Genomic DNA, 21000 nt, shown 5'->3' with positions numbered 1-21000 from the left:
ACTTAAAAAAAAAGGATAGCCTTGCCAACAGTTGGAAGCAGGATAAGGAATATTAAAAGAAAACTCACACATTAATACAGTGTATTTACATGCAATATTTCCAAAATTGTATAAAGTACAGAAATGGGAATGTTATGCCTTTGACTCAACTGTACACACCTAGAATCCTCTAAGTGAAAATAAACAAAGAGGTGAAGATAGGGTGGAATAAGAAAAGATAGACTATGAATAATAAGTAACTTGTGAATTGTACTTCTGTTGTAAGATTTGATGTGCACATATATCTCTGAATTTGAGATGAAAATATATAATGTGTTCATTTATGATATTGTATTTCAGCTTGAACACACGCGCATCGAAAACAGAAGGACAGTGTCATGAGAAACTTTCGGAAAACAGCTGGGTTGGAAAAGATGAGGCTGAAGAGTCTCGTTCCTGGAGACCAGGGTCCTACAGATACCTCGACAGAACTCTTCAGTCTGGAGAGGTTGTCAAAGGTAAGGAACAGGATTTTATACCTGTTGAAGCGTTGGTATTGGGGCTGGAACTTTTTCCACTTATGCCAGAGCAAATATTTTTCCTCTCGTTATAAACATACCTTATAATTAAAAGTTAATATTGCTCTCTGGTATTTTTTAGGTTTAAATCTACAGTATTTCATTCATTGTCATGGTCATATTAAAAGTGTTATTGATCGAAACTTTATGCAAGTCCCTCATATTTTTCCCTTTTTCATATTTTTTTATGCTGAGTGGAAACCAAAATTATGTAATGTGCTTATTATTGACTATGTTTGATTAATTTTTTTGCATGTCCTTTAGATTCAGAATATTGACGACATCGTAGATCAAGAGGCCAAAGAAGTCTTGTCGGAAAGTGAAGAAGAGGAGGAGGAGAAGAAGAACGAGTACATTGTTTATGATAAAGATCAGCAGCGTTTGGATAGAACAGGAAGGTATGCAAATTATTAGAAAGTGCTTATGATCTGTTTATTTAATAAGTTTCATTATGATATAAATATTAATGGTTGTGAATTTATCTTAGTGTACCCTAAATGACGAGACTGTTGATAATGAAACCAGTACAGAAACAGCCTAAAGTACCAGTCCCGTTCATTGTAAGACTTCATTTTATGATGTCCTCAGGTATTCTGGTAATGACTTATGCTGCTTTAAGAAATTGGTTGTCATTTGTAATGGTGGCAGAAATGTACCATTGTTCCAACACGATATACAAACCATCGGTTTTTTACATTAGGAATTACTTACGGCGAAGCTGGACACGGCCGTTAAACTCTTGAACAAGGTGGTTAGGCAGTAACTACTGCCAGGTAGGCGGGAGTACCCGCCTGCCTAGATCTAAACATCCCAGTTTGCTCTCAGCCGTCATGTGTTGCAGACGTGTTTTCAGATCTCTTTGCCTGACTGTCATTAAGCTCTTTATTATCTCGGTGGGATCTTCTGTGTTTTTGTGTATACTGTATATTGCATGTGTATGTTCGGAGGTATTAGTTGGGGCGTAATATCTTCGCTCCCATACATTGATCGGGACGTAAGAGTTCGCTTCCCTTCTTGGGCTCCTGCCCTCTATGTACGAGGGCATGACTACTTCCTTTCTACTCATGCTGAGTGTTGTTTTCGCCACCTGGGCTATAGAGAGTTACGGGGAGGGGGAGGTTGTTGGCATCGTCGGTAAGTTCCGCTTCCACGGCGCTCTTGGTGGCCTCCCCTCCTTCCTTCTCTCTCCCTGTATCTGTAAGTTCTTCCTTCTCTCCTTTACCCTCTTTGTTTGCTTGTCGCCAAAAGACCCAAGGGCAGGGGGTGGTCAAGCACCTTTCTTCTATAAGCTCTCTGGCCATGTGAGAGGGGTCTCTCTCTGCAGCAAGAAAGAGCTCTCTCACAATCATCTTGCTTTTTCAGGTTGACAGCAGCATGGCGCACAGCAGTAGTTGGCTGGATATCTCGGGATGTCTTGCATGAAGGAGTCCCAAACTTATTCAGTGTTGCTTCAGGATCGACTCCACAGTACCTTCGTTGAATGGCATAGTTCCATGTTTGGATTGTTCGTACTCTGTTCCCACTGATGTGGATCGATCGCTATCATTGCTGGCCTTCATGTATGCTGTAGCACTGCCTCTGGTGTATCTTTGGTCCATCTGCTCCTGCTGTTTCCTGTTATGCTCCTGTTAATTTGACGACAATTTCTGAGCAGTCCTTCCTGGTCTCCTGCCACAGCCGTCCTGATTGTTCCTGTCGCTGCTGGTGGCTCTCATGTGACATTCCTGGACCGCTAGTTGTAGCTCCTGCCTTCCGAACCACTTCTGTGTAGCTCTGCATTGGCTGTCCTGATCATGCCCCCGCTTCCCCTGGTGGTCGTGGTCCTGGGCCGCTTCATTGTGTCCCAACCTAGCTGTCCTGGAGGTTACGATGTTTCGTGTCCGCCATCCCAGATGTGGAGCAAGGTGGAAGGAAGGCCCTGGGTGGAAGTGGACGCTCCTGGCCGCTGCTGTAGCTCCTGCCTCCGGAACTGCTTCCGTGAACTCCCCATCGCTGTCCTGATCGTGCCTGCTGCTTCTGGTGGTTGTGTTCTGGGCCACTTCCGTTGTGTTCCTGCCACCATCCTGTAGATGTGGGAGTGAAGGTGAAGGAAACGGCCCTGTGGAAGTAGCCGCCGTCTTCTTCAAGTTATCTTAGATTTCTCCTTCTGCTGCTCTTCCCTTCCTCTCCCGAGGTTCAAGGGGGTCCCAGGAACCAGACAGGCCTCCGGCAGGCTGGAGAGGAAGGCTGCTCTTTCCCCTGATGCCTCTGGATGTTTAGCCGCCTCCTTCCGAGGAGGCAGTGGGTCTCGTTGGCTCTTCCAACCTTCGGTTAGAAACTGACGCATACCCCTGCCTTTGTGTTTCAGAGCCGTAAGCACGCACCTGTGTTTTGCACTCAGCTCCCAGTCTTAGGGCTCCGCCAAGACGGGTGCTACCGGTACTCTGCTCACAGCCGCCTCTGAGTGCTCAAGATCAGTGGAATATCGAGTATCCCACCTGTCTGGAGTACTCTCCTGGACCGGTTCAGGAGCAGAGAGTAACTCAGGTGTCTCAGCTTCCTTCCTGCCAGCACCCACAAGTGCTCCTGAAAGTGCTTACCAGTGCCTGTTTGGTTCCCAGCTTGGTGTCTCGATCCTACTGGTTCGAACACCAGAAGAAGCAGGAAAGAGATTCCCTTCCCTCTCGCAGCCACACTCACTGCCAGTCTTGGAAGTCTACGTCCAAGACTGATTCTGTGCCTGGCTCTTTTCGATTTCTTAAGAAACCGAAAGCAGACGCTCCCAAGTTTTGGGAGTCTTGTGGGTCGCTCAAAGTCTATGAAACGAGCCCTCTCCAGACGAGAGAAAGTGCTGAGACACCCTCAAGCATTTCATTTATTACTCATTTTCATTATTATTATTCAGAAGTTGAACCTTGTTCATAAGGAACAAGCCCACAGGGGCCATTGCCTTGAAATACAAACTTCCAACCCTGGTGTCTCGGTGCCGAGGCGCCAGGTGTCAGTGCAGAGACGCCAGGTGTCTCAGTGCAGAGACGTCAGTTGTCTCGATACTGCCCGCCAGCTGCTTCGGTTGCTTGACCAGGTATCATCCTTGTGTCTCGAACCTCAGGATTCGAGCAAGCAGGATAGCAGACACAGGATTCCCCTTTGAACCTTCTTCTTGAGGGGCCTCGGCCTCAAAGGAGTTTAGAGCTTGGGAAACTAATGCTAGTTCACGGCAGACAAGTTCCACCCTGTCCAGTTCCAATTGTGTTCGAGCAATCGGCTCGGCTCGGCTTGCTCGCTCAGCTCGCCCTGCCTGCCTCCCAGTCCACCGCATACCACCCCTGGATCACATTCACGTGATCGGCTCGGTTCAGTGCTGGCTTGGCTCAGCCCCACTCAGTTTTTCTGAATCGGGTTCTTGGCTGTGTTAGAGTGAACTTCTGCCCTTCCCAGGCAAACGCTTTCCCACAGCACGCACGTTCTTCTTCCCCCGTGTGGCAGTAATCTCCTTCGGTTGATTATCGCTCTGGTCTTACAGGCAGGGCAGGTAGGGGTACTCTTTTCTTCACCTGTTCTCTTTTCCTCTCGGTTGTTCCGAGAGGCGCGAGACGGACAGAGTAAGCTCCGACAAATTTGTCTTCGGAATTCGGCTGCCTGGCGTGTTTTCAGTGTCGGTCCCCCGATTGTCTCGTAGTACAACAAGGTAATCGAGGAGGGTTTCTTGGGATCTGTCAAGGTCTCCCTCCATTGAGAGAAGTACAGGAGTTTCACACTTCGGAAGCAGCGAGGGTCTTCCTCTTCAAGTTGCAATTGCCCTTGATTTTTGGAGAACTTCACGCCGATTCATCAGCGCGAGGATCCCTGGGACAGGACCTGCGGCTCCCCCAATGAATAATCTTCATCACTCGCAACCCTTGCAGTTCCTGAGGGGCCAAGAGTTTTGGGGGCCGCCACGGTCCTTGCTTCTGAGAGCGTTCTCGACCAGATGAATTTTTTTCTTCAGACAAGGACTTCATTCAAGTCGAGACACCAAACTTCTCCCCTGCCTCGACAGAATACAAATTCTTCTTGTCTCAGAGGGTCTTGCCGACTGCACTTCTGTGGGCCATTCTGGTACTAAGAAGGACTTTGTCCCACCCGGATATCCAAGTACCATAAGCCTGAGTTGGCCGACTTTAGGATTGAACCTTTACTTGGTCCTGCCTTTCTCTTTCAGAGATTTGCCAGATACCACTGTAATCAAGGTTCATACCAGGGCACTGCCTTGTCCTTTGAACAATGGCCAAGACCTTTGGGTCTTAGTCATCTCTGCTCGAACCTTGAGTTCAGACCAGCCCCCCTCAACTCCTAAGGAGTCCCAGGCTTCGGAAGAAGATCGCAGAACACATGGCCCTCTTCTTCCCTTCTAGGGAAGAGGGAAAGGAATATTGACCGGGAAGAAGTTCTCCTGCTGCAGATGCCTGGATAAAGTGATACTCTAATCTAGTGTCTCTGAGCTGGCAGCAACATTGCTGAGACCTGGGAATGGATTCCTTAGAGGCTATTTCCTTTTGGGTTCCATCCCGCTTCCCTCCTCTCCTGTGCTCCTGATTCGGGAAATGCCAACCTGGCTAGAGTTAATCGTGTTGGTATCCTGTCATCTTGCAGAAGCTTCCCCGTGGTGGAGAATGGAGTTCTGCATCCATTCCTCCGTCCTTTCATCTTCGAAGTATGAGGAAAGAGTTAGGCTAATGCTTCGTTGAAGGAAACTTCGAATATGCTTGCATATTCCCCTCACATCATGTGTCTACTTCCGGGTTCACCGATCGAGGAATAGGCGCACACCTGTAAGACTTTGTTGGGAAGGTGTGTTGCCGAGATTAATACCTTCTCATCAACATCCTGAACTCAAGGCAGCCTTTTGGCTTTCCAAGAATTCAGATGGTTTTTACGACACTCAGTGATTTTGTTGAACAACAAAGCCACAGCAGTGGCATTCATCGACAAACAAGAGGGAATCGTTTTTTCTTCCTGTTTCATCTGTTGATATTTGCAGGTACTCGAGTGTTCTATAGCGCACTCAATAGCTTAGTTAGCCAGATACATTCCCGGTGGGGATGTATTATAGCCTCGGGTTTGAGTGATCGAGACGGAACGTGCTGTTCACTCTTTTCTTCACAAAGATTCACGAAGAGACTGCTCGACTGCAAGATCCCCACCGTCTTTCTGTTGCCTCCCTGCACAACAAAGTCGGTAGTTTTTCTCGCTCCTTCATACCAGAACCAGGGGCTGCTACAGTGGTGAGGCATGCTGTCTTTTTTGGAAAAAAATTAATATCTACATTTTTCCCTCTGTATTTCTCTGTTTCGCTAGGGGTTCACAAGCATTGCTCACCCTGAGTTAGAGACAAATGCTGGAAGACTTTGCCTTTCGCCTGACCTGATAGCTCCGCTTCCGAGGCATCGAGAAGAGTTCTGCTTGACCAACCTCCTGTAGTGGCTACACAAGAAGCGGTTCTTCAGGCAGTACATCCCTGTGTGTTCAGGACTGGGAGACCTTCCAGCTTTCCTTGCAAGCATAGGCTTTCTCGCCAAGTGGCAACGGATATAGCTGGATATTTCTTGAAGTCCTCTGCAACACTGTCCCAGGGACTGGATCTGTCTTCGCTGGTGGGTGTCGTTGATGGAACTTCTTCATGGGTCAGAGTTGCTCTTCAAGTCTGGACTTCCTCGTCATCTCCGCTGAGGTTGCTTCTCTCCCTGTCATTTGTGAAGAACGTAGGCCCTTGCAACCTAGTCTTTTATCTGAAGTAGCCTTTTTCTGCTCAGTCAGGATTTAGCTACGAGAAGCTTCTTTGGTCTTGCTGTCCCTTGGAACTGTTCCTTGGGTGGCATGTGACTCTTGTGTAGGGATCCTGTCTCGTGCTCTGCACATGCCCTTACAAGAGTCGTCGGATAGAGGTGTGCCTCTGAGTATCTCATCATCTTGTCTCGGCCATGAGAAGATGAAGAACAGCATGGGACCAATACTGACTCTTGTAGCGTTGTAAAGTGGACTCAATCCATCTGCATCTATTGTCGGGTTCTAGTCCTTCTTTGCCCCTCCTCCTTGACTTTGTATTGATGTTCCAGATCAGTCAGTTACTTTGTCCTATTAGGGAGCTGTGGTACTTTCCGAAAAGGCTCAACATTCCTAACCTGGATGTCGTCGACGTTTTCGCTACTACTATCTCTCCCAAGGAAGAAGTGTGTAAGGACACATCTTTCTCCTGGCTTTGTGAAGAGATCAAAGGAGGTATTCGGCTGCTGGCAACAACGCTACCGGTACTTTCCACCCGAGAGATCATGAAGTCAATGACTTAGTCCATCCCTTGCATTCTGGAAGTTTCTGTCGGTCTGAAATTGAGACATGGTCTCATAGACCACACTCTTGTCTTCCTGTGGTCTTTCCCACAGGCCCTTGGAACTTCTTTTCCTTGACCCTTTGGTGACTGCTCAACAAGTTGTGTTTTCTTACCCAGCTCCTTCTAGAGGACTAGCAGCATCTTGCCTAAGGTGTTGGTTCTGGAAGTGAGAAGGATACCGAGAGTGACTGGCCTCTCTTCCTCCTCCTTCCCCATCCTCCTACTTCTCCTCCTTCGGGATGAGAATAGGACTCGAACCAATACTTGCTGGATCTGGTGTCTGATGCGGTAAGACTACACATTGAGCACCCATTCTATTTTTCTTTTAGAATCATAGAAGCAATTCCATTCCTTCCTCTAGCAAGTGGAGGAAGGAGAGACTGGCAGTAAGGGAAACCCTATCTCAGGTTTTCCTCACTGCCTCCAACTTTAGATTCTTCCCAGACTGTTTCATATCAGTTACGTTTCTTCACTCATGCGAAAAGGTCCAGTATCCGACATTTGATCTTGCAGTTCCTACATCAATATGTCGGAGGCACAGTACTTCTCCTCGCTCTTTTGATCAGGAGTAGCAGCCCAGGTGTGTAGAACTCCAGTCGTTCAAGAGACTCACTCAGATTCCTCCCTCCAACCAGTGGATCTTCCTAATGTAAAGGACCGATGGTTTGTATCGGGAATCGAATGAATCATTGGCTTTTACTGTAAATTGTATTTTTCTACATACAAACCTGAGGTCCTTTGCATGACATATTATGCCTGCCCCTATGCCACCCTCAATCTGGAACTCTGGACCGAAAGGCAAACTGAATGTTGGACATCCAAGCAGGTGGGTATTCCCTCCCATTGGGCAGTAGTTACTGCCTAACCACCTTGTTCAAGAGCTTAACGTGCTGTCCAGCTTCTCGCTGTAAGTAACCTCCTAATGTAAAAGACCTCAGGTTTGTATAGTTAGAAAAAAATACACTTTACTTTCAAAATTGCATTTTTAATTGTAAGGTATTCCAAAGTATTTCATGTCTTAGTCTCATATTTTTTAATTTTTCTTGTCCGCTTTATTATTTTAAAAATTAGGAGTAAACTTCTTCATTTAAAACATTCATCTTTCTTACAGATTCTGGATGAATCCAGGCGATGAGGAAATTGACGAGAAGGAAGAGAGCGACGACGAGGAAGAAGTAACCAAAGAAAGTTTGTCATTCAAGAACGACATGGATGACATCGATTTAGACGACGCCCCCGGTAGCGACAGGGACGATGTTGATGAGAACGTTAATCCCCTCATAACAGATCTGGTCGGAGATTCTCGTGATGCGAGGCGAGCCAGAAAAGCTAACACATGGTTCAACCAGGTAAAGGAAACATGAAACTAAGCCTTTGTTTTACAATAACACCTCACCTTAACAGAATTCTATACTTATCAGCTACATTGTTATTGTTTTTTCGCTTGACTGCTATTGTAGATGTCATGCATTTTTAAATGAATCTCTTACATAGAGTGGTAAGTTTAAAGTATATAGGTTAGTTTAGGTTAGGAACCATGTGGAATTGCTGTTAGCTGTAAGATATCTAGAAAATATTCAGGTGTTGGCTGTAATATAAGGACTTAATTACTTATCAAAAAGCCAGACCCCCAAAGTGTCTGTTAAGTTGAGATGCTACTGTTTAAATCTGATTTTCACTTTTCCAATTTGATTGAATTAAGTAAATGCTTAGTTCATAGCTGAAAAGTTTTGTTTTTTTATCAAATATGAGACAGTATGAAATGACCCTGTTTTGCTTTGTTTGTACAACATATAGTAAATTTAGAAAGCACTGTGCGTATGATATAAAGTGTTAATGATTTACTGTAATCTTGAAATGTTTACTCTTCCAGGATGTCTTCCAAGGATTAGAGAATGACGAAGAAGAGGATTTCGAACTGGATAATACAATTAAATCTTTTGAGAAACAAGGAGGCATAATCCCAAAGAAAGACAAGAAGAAAATTTCTCAAAAGGATGTCAAGTCTGGAGATGAGGTTTGTTATTTTACACATTTCTGAAAATGTCTGATTTAATAATTTATTTATATTGCCATGTACATGTATTTCTTGGGTTTATTTGGTGAACTGTTAACTCTTTTGAAAAGTCAGACTTACTTATGTTTTTTTACTTGCTTTGTCACAGTTTTTTTTTAAATTTAGGAAACAAGTCACAGCATTTTATTTTGATATAGGAAATTTATTACTTAGATTTTTTATCATTTGACTTACAGAGGAGAAGTATTTGTAACTGTGTTTTTTATCTTACTGTTTTGAAAGTGGATTCAGTTTTTTGTTCCCTATGTTAGTTGGGAACATCGAAAATAATTTTGAAACTTTTTACTTCCTTTTTATCCTTTGTATATGGGAATGCATTACCAGTAATTCCAAATATGCCTTGTGTCTTGTACAGGAAAAGGGATAATTTAGAGCTCTAATTACTTTAAGAAGAGACATATCCTCAAACAGGCACATCTCTTGTATCAAATAAATTTCTCAATCAGAAGTACAAATAATAACCCAAATCAAAACTCATTTACTAAAAAAACTAATCATCTATTGAATTTACATAATATGATACCCAAATTCTACCAAGAAATAAATCGGATCACACCATGGACACTAAAAGGGCAAAATATGCACATATTTATCATATCTTTTCAAAGAAATATATGTTCAACACAGAAATGTACCATCAACATGCCATGGAATACATAAGACGAAGGGTAATCCTTCCATAATCTACACAGATGGATCCAAAAATGAAGCTGGAGTGGGCTCACTGCCTATTCAAGGGATGAAACTATCCAGATGGCCTTCCTCTAATATCACAGTATTTATAGCTGAATTAACAGCCATACAATTGGCAGTCAAGTTTATAAACAAAAAAAGGGGAATCTCTTTCAGTATTCATATTGAGCGACCTAAGAAGTGTAATTAAGCAATAGGATCATTTAAATCAAATAATCGCCTTGTCCACAATATCCAATTGAAATTCATCACTTAATTACAAATGGCCTTCAAGTTCAAATTTGAAAGATCCCAGCCCATGGTGGCATTTCGAGGGTAATGAGAAAGCAGATAAAGCTGCTAAATTGACTCGCATAATCCCCAACCACCACTAAAGCTCCTATCAGACTGGCTAGCATCAGTTAAACCTTTAATTTATAGGGATTGGCAAAATGATTGACAAAGATACTCTCAAACAAACTAAAACAAATTAAGAACAAAGTTAAAAAGTATATTCTTCTACCCAAAACAAAGAATTAATGATGTAATTTTAACAAGACTCAGAATAGACATTCCAGACTCACACATGGTCATCTGATGTCAACTCCACACACAAATCCACAACCTGTAAAGATGTAACATCCCAATAACAACTGGGAACATATCTTGATTGGATTGTCCTAGATGGGCAACATGAAAGAAATACTTATTTACAAATAAAATCAATAAAGGATATTCTAGCTGAAGGTAATAACTTTTCAATTAATATCATTTTCTTTTTAAACAAAATTAAATTGATAAATAAAATATATCCCCCCCTTTTTTTTCCTTCCCTTTCTTTTCCTTTTTTTTTCTTTCCCTCGTGATTTTTTATTTTATTTTAATTTTTTCCCCTTTTTTATTATTTATTTATTTATCTAATTACTTAATTTTTTATGTATTCTTTCCCCCCTTCTTTCTCCAGCCCGAGAAGAACCCTAAAAGAGTTCAGAGGTCTGGTTAAACAAATCATTTATAACTAACTATTGATCATAATAATTTGATGTATCTAGCAACAGTAGAAGCATATGTGATAATTCAGAAGCTCGTTTTATTACCTTGTTTCCTCTTACTTTTCAGGGTTACACAAGTGATAACTCAGAAACTGAGAAGGCTCGTGATGCTCCAGAGGGTTACACAGACTCTGAGTCGGACTCAGATGATTGCAGCTCAGATACTGACAGTGAGGATGAAGGCAAAGGAAAGATGAAGGCCGTTATGGGAGCAGGTGGCGGAGGTGAGGTCATTGTGGTTGGTGGTAATACTGCCTTATTCTAAATTAGTTGTTTTCTCACCAAAAAGATTATGCTGTGAAAATGAAAAAAGATTTTGTTGTGGGTGTGGATATTTGATATTTATTTATTTGTTTTAGGTCTCACTAATGCAACTAGTAAGAAGAGGAAAGCAGAAGAAGGCCTTGGGCCAGAGGGATTGGCTCTTGCGACGAAGATGATTCACTCTAAGAAGGTCAAAAGAGATATCATGGATACTGCATGGAATAGGCAAGTACCATTATATCTGTTACTTTTCAAAGGACATTACAATTTCTTGACGAACTCCTACTCATTTTGTGTTGAAAGAGCCAAGTGAGTTTTATTTGGTTTTTTGAAGGATCAGAGGTCCAAAGAAAGACAAATTGGTCATACATGCTTGACCCATGGATGTTTGATGAGTAACCAGTGTGACCTAGTCCCAGAATCCAGAGAATATATCATCTTGTTCCTGACATGTTTGTTGGTCACATTTAAACAGTTTACCATGTATCCAAATATCAGTAGCACCCATACTGATGTTCACCTGGAGTTTTCTTATTAAAGTAGAATTCTTAAGCTTCCAATCCCACAGCTTGACTGACTAATAGTTTACCATTGTACAGTATTCTTAATATCTTTTAATAATTTCCTTTCATCAAAGTTTATTAGAAATTATTATAGAAGTACAGTGTACAGGAAATTTTATATATGTAACTTACCAAGTAATTACATAGCATTTAGTTTCTACTTTAACAGCAGCTTTAGATTTGAAATTTGCAGTAGCGCTCTTTTGTTTTGGTGCAAGTAAGTGCCCCGCCCACTTTTGGGGAAGTATAGGTACAACATAGCTTAAGAGCTCAGTTCATTTCTGCCACTCAATGACCGTACATTGGTTGTTAAGGAGCTTTGTTTTGATGATCAGGGTAGTTCATCGGATGGTTGTGCTTATTATCAAAGAATTTGATGAAATATTCTATACTTTGGTAGCCTCTGCGCTATATTTTCTTACCTTAGATAAGCTTAGTTTAGACTTTTTTGTGGATATTGCCTTATTATGTCAGACCCCGTTGTGTCTAGTAACTGGTATTGTAGCAAAGGCTGCAATACCAGATTGACTTCCTCTAAATACAACTCTCATTCATTGCCAAGGACAGATTTGTTCTCCCAACTTGATGTGTGAGGAGTGTAGTAACTGGGATGAAGTTAAATGGAGAATTTTGACTGCTCATTTTGACAAACTAGAAAAAGCTAGACAGAGAAAGGCAGCCACCAGAGCCGAGGCTAGAGCTTCACTGTCATCCACTCCTGAACTGGCTCTTTCAACTCATGTGACTGCTTGTTCTCCTATTCCTAGTTCTCTTGCACTCCCATCTACTGTATTACCTGGCTCCCATCTTGCTGAACCTAGTGCCATTGCCAGTCTTGAAGCCCAGATTGACAAGAAATTTGACACGTTAGTTAATACAGTTGCTCAAATAGGAGCTTCAGCAAGAGTCCTTTTGGACAGCAAGTCGTGAACCTGGTGCAAATGTTGGTGCACATGTTTGTGCAAGTGTTGTGTCAGTGGACGGGGTGGCTACTCGTCCACCGATCCTCCTAGATGGAGGTCCCTGCTGGACTCCCCAGCACCTGGAAAGAGGCAAACCATTATAAGTCCAAGGGAGGTCGGTGGGGTTTGCCCACGAGTAGTTGCTCCCTCAACCGAACTTGTCGCTATCTCCCAGGTTTCGGTGCTCAAGCGCTGGAAAGGTGTCTAATTGGATCACACCTTGTCTTCCAGCGGTTCAGACTCTAAGGAGCCTAAAGGACGCAACTGGCATGATTCCTCCAGGCCATTGAAAAGGCACTTGGTGGAGAATCAGAATCCCTCGATCCTCATAAGCGCCATAGGGACCAAGAGCCCTATTAGGATGACGGAGAGCTCCCAGTGGATACCTAGCTCCCAGTAGCTCACAAGTGCCCATTAACCTCTAAGCGCCAAGTGGCTCACAGGCGTCCAAAGGGAGCAGATCGCCCCATGGGATCAGAACACCCAGTAGCTCTTAAGTGTCCAATGGGAGCCGAGCACCCAGTGGTTCCTGATCTTTCAGTGACATCTAATCCTCTTGCAGTTTTGGATTGTGCTTAGGCTTCTGAAGGTTCGTCTAATTTGGATATTCCGATAACAGTGGGTCAACCTATGTCAGCACCCGCTATTAAGACTCAAGAAGCGAAGATTGTACCTTCGGCTCCTGTTGTAGAGCACCCGAAGTCGACGTTAGTACCTTTCCCTCTGACTCAGGATGCATCTCTTCTACCAAATCATCAACAATTGGATAATATCCTAGAACTGCTGAAGAAGCCTTCATCTTCTCATCAGAAGCCAGGGGAAGCACAACAGGAGTTGGCTCTTTCTTCTATTTCTTCAGCAGGAGAGGAACCAGAACAGGAGCAACCTTCTTCATCATTTGCATCCCTTTTGAATTATTTTTTACTTTGTTTCCCGACTTATTTCTCTGCCACAGTGCCTTCTTCACCTGGGTCTTCCTTCATGTTGCGTCAACCCATAGGAGCTACTAAGTTCCCTGAGATGGCATTATCCATCTCTTCCAAGAAGGCTTCGGCAGGCATCAATTCTTGGTTGTCCGAAAAGAGGGAGGTAGGCAAGGCTGTGTTTTGTTCCCCTCCTTCTTACCTGTCTGAAAGGAGATATGTTTTTTATGCAACCGGGGAAGCGCCTTCCTTGGGAGTCTCTGCCTCCTCCCAAGGGGACGTCTCCAGCATGATTGATCCTACAAGCAGATCGGCTTTCGATTCGGTCAAGATCATGTTTTCCCCCAACAGAACTCAACTCTTTAGTGAAGGACACTTATAATGTTTTTGAAATTTCCAGTTTCCTTGGCACCGACAAGGCTATAAGAGACGGAGCCCAGGAAGTAGGTGTACTCTTTTCAACGGGCATGCTCATGAAAAGGGAGTTGTGTTCCTCCTTCACCACCAAAAGAGTGACCCCTTCACTTAGATCTCTTCTTTTTCCCCCATTGGATAAGAACAGTGTTTTCCCGCGAGGTACGGTGGAATGGGTAGCAACAGAGTTTCAAAAGAAAGCAACCCATGACCTACTGGCACAATCGCCAAGTGACCGAATGATTCGAAGCGTTCTGCTATTTCTTTCAACCCTAAACCTTTCTCTCCCTTTCAACCACAGCCCTTACGAGGCGGCGGAGGAAGAGCACAATCTTGTCCATGCTCAAACTCTAGATCTATCCAACCAGTCACTAAGAAGTCTCCTTCAAGACCCGCCTCTAGCAAGTGGGGATCTGGTCTCCGTTTCCCAGTGGGCGCCAGATTCCTTCAGTTTTGGAAGACGTGGGAAGCCAGATCCATGGAACCATGGTTGCTACAAGTGCTCAAAGAAGGGTATTCGATTCCCTTCAGGGAGAGACCTCCTTTGACGTCTTCTGCCATCGTCTTGAAGGCATACTCAGAAGGCTCAGAGAGATTTTCAGCCTTCTCAAAGGAGGTTTCAGCTCTTCTCAAGAAAAAGGCAATAGAGGTAGTGGAAGACTTATCCTCGGAGGGGTTTTACATCTGTTTATTTGTAGTTCCCAAGTCACTGGGAGGTTGGAGACCTGTCCTGGACGTAAGTGCTTTGAACTTCTTCGTCCAAACAATGAAGTTCAAAATGCAGACAAACCACTCAGTTCTCACTGCGATTCATCAAGGAGACTGGGTGGTATCCATCGACATGAAGGACGCTTACTTTCATATTCCAATACACCAGGATTCCAGGAAATATCTGAGGTTGTGTTCCAGGACAGTCTTCCAATTTCAGGCTCTGTGCTTCGGGTTGTCCACAGCCCCTCAAGCCTTCACCAGAGTACTTGCCCCTCTGTCGCAATGGCTTCACCTAATGGGCGTCAAGGTATGCCTTTAGCTGGATGACTGGCTCCTGCGATCATCATCCAAGAAGAAATCTACGGAGGACCTTCTGAAAAGTCTTCAGCTAGCCCAGGATTTGTGCATTCTAATCAACCAAGAGAAGCCCCTACTCAGTTGATAGTCTATTTAGGGATGAAGATAGACTCAGAATTTTCGGGTTTTTCCATCCAAGAAGAGAACACAGTCGTGCATCCAGAAAATCCGTCACTTTCTAGATCTCCAGTCCTGCTCTGACAACGCTTGGATGAGCCTCTTAGGAACCCTCTCTTCCATCGAGATGTTCGTGCCGTTAGGGAGGCTGCATGCAAGACCTTTACAAATCTTCCTAGAAGCCAATTGGAGCAGGAAGACTCTTCCAGACTCAGTTATCTTCCCCATCACACCAGAAATTAAAGAAGACCTTCAGTGGTGGCCCAGAGAAGGGAGATTTCGTGTAGGAAAATCTCTACTTCAGCCAAACCTGAACCTAACATTGTTCTCCTACGCATCAGATCTGGGTTAGGGAGCAATCTTAGGAGACTTGGAAATGGCAGGGACGTGGTCTCTACAGGAGAGGAAGCTCCATATAAATCTGAAGGAAATGAAGGCAGTTCACCTTGCGCTTCAGCATTTTGCTTCAGTGACTCATGGCTCAGCTGTAGAAGTTCATTTGGACAACACATCAACTCTAGTGTACATCCAGAATTGGGTGACTGCACTTTTTTCTCTGTGCGAAGCAGCCGAAGATCTCCTCCTCTGGGCTCACGACAACAACACCCGGATCCTTGCCCACTTTGTTTAGGGCAAGTTGGATGTTCTAGTGGACGAATTGAGCCATTGCAAACAGGTTCTACCCACAGAATGGTCACTGAATCCACGGGTGTGCACTGACAGGTGGGAGCAGTGGGGAAGACCATTGGTAGACCTGTTTGCAACATCCAGGAGTCATCGCCTCCCCATGTATTGCTCTCTGGCACCGAACTCTCAAGCATGGGCAACAGATGTGATGCTCCAGGACTGGTCGGACCTGGAGGTCTATGTTTTCTTCCTTTCAGTCTAGAGAAGTAAGTCGTAAACAAGTTCAGAACTTCCCACAGCACATCCATAATTCAGGTGGCTCCCTTTTGGCTGCAAAAGGAATGGTTTATGGACCACTTAGAACTACTATTGGACTTTCCACGGCTCCATCCACAGAGAAAAAATATGCTCAGACAACCTTATTTCCACCACTCATCAAGATTTGTCCACTCTCACTCTGACAGGCTTCAAACTGTCAGGAAACTTGTCAGAGCAAAAGGTTTTTCAAGAGAGGTTGCAAATGCTATTGCTAGATGTACGAGTATTATCTTCCAAACTCTACCAAGCTAATTGGGCAGTATTTCGCAGGTGGTGCAAGAGACGTGACATCTCTTCCTCTGAAACATCTATTGCTCAACTAGCAGAGTTTTTACTTTACCTGAAGACTTCCCGGGGTTTATCAACATCTTCAGTCAAAGGCTACAGGTCTATGCTGAATTCAGTATTCAGACATAGAGGCTTGGATATTTCTTCAAACCCAGATATTTCTGACTTGATTAAGTCATTCGATACTTTGAAACAAGATACTCAAACCACAGTTTCTTGGAACCTGGGCGTAGTGCTACATTGGCTGTCAGGTCCCCCGTTTGAGCCGCTTCACACGTCTTTTAGGGACTTATTCAGGAAAACTCTATTTCTGATCGCCTTGGCCACAGCCAATCGGGTCAGTGAGTTACAAGCTCTGGATAAACAGGTTGGCTTCTCTCAAGGAGATGCAGTATGCACATACATCTTAGAATTCTTACCGAAGAACAAAAATCCTTCTAACCCATGGCCTCGTTCATTCACTATCGAAAGCCTTGCAGGATTGTTTGGACCTTGAGAGGACCAAGATGATCAGAGGGGATTTTCATAACCTCTGGTGCTCAGTTAAAAATCCTTTGCATCCTCTCTCTAAGAATGCCCTCTCCTTCTTTCTGAGAGATGTGATTGTGGAATCTCACTTGGGGATCCAAGAAGATACCTTACCTTTGTTGAAGGCAAAAGCAGTAGCCACGTCGTTGGTTTTCAAGCGCAATCTGTCCTTTTCTGCTGTAATTCAATCGACTTACTTGGAGTGTCGTTCAGTTTTCGCCAACCACTACTTACGCAGTGTGGAGAAAATATTCTTGGACTACAGTACACTAGGTCTGTTCTCTGTGGCTGGCATGGCACTAGGGAATGAGAGTAAGGAGTACTTCTTGTATTTCCTGTGTCTCCTCACCTTGTTTAAGGTCATCGAGTTATTTTGGAAGCCTGGGGGTACTTGGTACTTGGAGTACCCACCAAACTTTGCTTTTAATGGATGGGTATTGTTTTTTAATATGGTGTTCAGGTAACATGGTTTATTATGGTCGTTTTGGTTGGTGTATATTTTTTCATGCCCTGGGCAAGGGCAATTGTTTTGTTTAGCTTCGACAGTCATAGGAGTACTCCCTGACTGCAAAGTTCCCACCAAAGCAGGGGTAACTCCTGACATTACCGGTCATGTCCCTACAGGTCGAGATGAGCAACAACCAAGGGGGAGAATCTTCCTGCTCTAGCTCTCTCCCCAGGTAAGGTTACAACAAGCATTACCACAGTGCTAGCTTTTTTTATCTATTTCAAATGCATTTCCATTTATTAATGTTTTTGAGTAGTGTTTGTCCATGTCCCACCTCCTGTCATTGTGGGATTCAGCTATGTAATTACTTTACTTGGTAAGTTATTACATATATAAAAATGACATTTTTATAATAAAATAAAGATTTATATTTACTTATCAAGTAATTACATGATTGGAGCCCTTCCGCCTCCCCACACGTGGACATAAAGCATAAAGGAACTGAGCTCTTCAGCTATGTTGTACCTATACTTCCCCAGAAGTGGGCGGGGTATTTACCTGCACCAAAACAAAAGAGCGCTACTGCGAATTTCAAATCTAAAGCTGCCGTTAAAGTAGAAACTAATAGCTATGTAATTTCTTGTAAGTATATATAAACTTTATTTTATTATAATGTCATATTTTTATTTTTTGCAGAATATAAGCAAACTCAGTTATTTTTCAATATAGGCTCTTGGCTTGTGTGTTGAATACATACTTTAAAAATATGTGGATTTGCCCTATTCATTTTATATACTGTACTTGGAAGTGTTTCTCCTAAAACTTGGAAAGAAAAATTTTATTTCAAGAATCTGATTTTCATTCCATTCCACTACAGTAGGCTGATCAGTATAGTACAGTATTTTTGTAACTTAACCACAGTTACACTTAGCCATTTCTAAAGTTGCATAACAATTAATGTTTGTTATTTATTCCAGATACATGTATGGTGATGAAGATGACTTGCCTGAATGGTTTTTGCAGGATGAAAAAAGATTTAACCAAATCAGAATTGAAGTGGAGCCTGTAAGTATACGAAAGAGTGGTCATTATTCTCCTGATTACTTGTGAATTCATGTATTTTGTAGTTGGTTAAGATCCCTGTTTGTCCTTTTGCTTTTTGAGAGGTTGTGGGGTGGGTTGCAGTCTACTACTTATAGTGAGCCGTATGTGACATGTGGTAATTGATGCTAAAGGTTCTTTGTGGCATCCCTCTAACTGCGAGCTGTGTTGTGTTATGTCCTTTATGTGTCTTCCATTCCTTCTGGTCTCTTCCCAGATAAGCTGTCTAGCTTCTTTTAACCATATCTTCCTTCAGTTTACACCTTTTTAAGAACTAAGCTTTTTCGCAATCCTTAGGAGAGTGTGGAGATGTGGCTCACTTGTTGCATTAAAGGAACTTAGACAAGGTAATAAGGTCTGTGATGTGGGTGTAACTGAAGGAAAGAAGCATTCATAAATAGAGATGCTGTACTACGTTTATTAAACAATTTGCTAAAGTACCACAAACATCCTTGAGATAGAGAAAAACCCATTTCACAAGGTTGCTAAAAATGGTATAGCATTCTACAAGGCTGTTAGTAGAAGCAAAGGAGGCATGAGATTTGCAAAGGACCTTTATTCCTAATATAATGCGTTATGCTCATGCCTAAGTGCAAACCATATTTTAGGGAAGGCTTTCCTTGTTGATGCTCATTGGGAATGTGGTTGGTACTTAAGAATAGCAACTGAAAGCAAAATAAATTTTCTGTAATAGGCTTTCTTAGCTACATTTGTATATTTGAATTAGTGTTCCAACAGTTAAGAATAAATTTCAATAAACAACTTTTAACTTATAGTGATGAAATGATTTCTAGTTTTCAATCCTAAAATTTCTAGTTGCATGATGTAAACAGTAAGTATTGTGTAACTTCAACAGTACATAAAATGACTCAACTTTTGCAGAGTGACCTGAGAATGTATCGTGACCGTACCAAGGACGTCAACGTTAGAACCATAAAGAAAGTGGTGGAGGCCAAAGCAAGGAAACAGCGTCGTATAAAGAACAGAATGGAGAAAGCAAAGAAGAAGGCCGAAGTAATCACTAACAATGAGGAATTATCACAAAGAGAAAAAGCTCAAGAAGTTAACAAGTAAGTTACTGAATGCCAAAGATAATTTCAATACTAGAAATATTGTTATGTTGAGAACAAATAATTGATAAATTCATTATTTCTAGTATAAGCCTCTTATGGCATTCACTGTTGTGAGACTGAATTGAAAAGTGTAGGATATCAGAAGTGGTTACAGTACTGTCATTGCAAACATAATATTTTTATGCCCTTGCTTGTCTAGTGGTAGACTGAATTTAATATTACTAGTTTTTAATAGTGTAACTTATAGGGTTGGGGCATTTTTAAATAATGGGGCTCTGTTTCATATACTTTTGCCCTCAATCATACTCTGGTCCAGGAAAATCAAGCATATGGGCATTATACACTTGAATTTGGTTTTTTCCTGTCTTGAACATTATTTTTCTGTATGATGCTTATATTAATTAATGGTATATTAATTTTTGTTTTGAATTTGCTCATTTTAATGGTGTCATTACCAACTCGGCAGTCAAATTAACCCCAGTCGCAATGTTGGTAGGCTGTAACTGTTTTTGTTCTTTTACATCCTGAATCATGTTACAAAAGCTTGAGAAAATTCTCCCCTGCTGGCTACATCAGTTAGATGATAATTTTTAATTATCAATTTTCATTTTTTTTTATAGCATAGTCAAATGTTTCTTTTTGTATGCTTCACCAAAAAGAGTATTGGTAATCACTGGCTACTATACTGCATGTTGTGTCTTGCTGTCTTCCAGTAAGTGTTCTGTCTTAGCAGATTCTACTGTGTGTTTTAATATCACCTGTCGTAAGAGCGCAGTTCAGAAGTTAATTTTATATCAGTAGTGTTCGAGCAAAAGTTGGTGGAGGTCACTCTGCCCCTGTACCTATGAAAAATAATTTTTTTATGCATCAGGAAACAAAGACACCCTGTAAATTTTGTTCTAATTAAGCTCCTACTTCCAGATTGTATAAGAAGGCGATGGCACCCTTAAAGAAGAAGGAAACGAAATACGTAGTGATGAAGAAAAGAAACCTCGGACACAAGCCCAAGGGCATAAAGGGACCATACAAAATGGTGGACAAGCGGATGAAGAAGGACAGAAGAGCAGAGAAAAAAGCCGCAGCCAAGAAGGGGAAACACACGAAGTCTAAGGCAAGGCCACAGAAGAAGAAAGGCAAGACGGCTTAGGAAAATAACGTAAAAAATGTATACATGTAATGTACTGTATATGATGTTGTTGACTATTTGCGCATGTTAAGCAGTCGTGTCAGGTTACGTTTGTATTAATGCATAGAATATTCCCTGGAAAAGCTACGGAATGAATGCATTTTAAACAATGCAACCTGCGGTTGTAGTTGTGTGTGTTAATTTTCTGGCATATTTGTCATAAGTTAATAAGTGTTGCAGTTTATGTAATATAGACCATGTATAATTTCTTATCAGATTTCAGGTACTTATTTTTCTTCATTCAGTTTTATTGTGCTCTGTCTCAAATTTTTCAGAGTAAAATTATTATTCTCTATGTGATAGTGTATAAATTAAGATTTTTTTATTTGTTTCTTTCACCCCTTATGCATTGTTGATTTTGTGAAGAGAAAAGCAGTGTGCAAAAGATCTCTTAAATCATTCCTCTTGGATTT

General features: G+C 42.4%; 1 protein-coding gene across 1 annotated transcript in view; it reads left to right on the top strand.

Moving 5' to 3' along the window:
* Positions 1-20684, top strand: part of LOC136855290 (pre-rRNA 2'-O-ribose RNA methyltransferase FTSJ3) — a 52849-nt gene extending 32165 nt beyond the window's left edge. Inside the window, 9 exon segments of the mRNA XM_067132194.1 lie at positions 400-497; positions 822-955; positions 8018-8255; positions 8780-8923; positions 10775-10931; positions 11067-11196; positions 18205-18292; positions 19211-19398; positions 20323-20684. Coding sequence (XP_066988295.1) covers positions 400-497; positions 822-955; positions 8018-8255; positions 8780-8923; positions 10775-10931; positions 11067-11196; positions 18205-18292; positions 19211-19398; positions 20323-20548 — 1403 coding nt within the window. The 3' untranslated portion in view covers positions 20549-20684.
* The last annotated feature ends 316 nt before the right edge of the window (positions 20685-21000 follow it).

Source organism: Macrobrachium rosenbergii, chromosome 31 (genome assembly GCF_040412425.1).
Source record: "Macrobrachium rosenbergii isolate ZJJX-2024 chromosome 31, ASM4041242v1, whole genome shotgun sequence".
NCBI lineage: Eukaryota > Metazoa > Arthropoda > Malacostraca > Decapoda > Palaemonidae > Macrobrachium > Macrobrachium rosenbergii.
The sequence above is the reverse complement of the archived record's forward strand: the minus strand, read 5'-3'. Positions and strand labels throughout refer to the sequence as shown.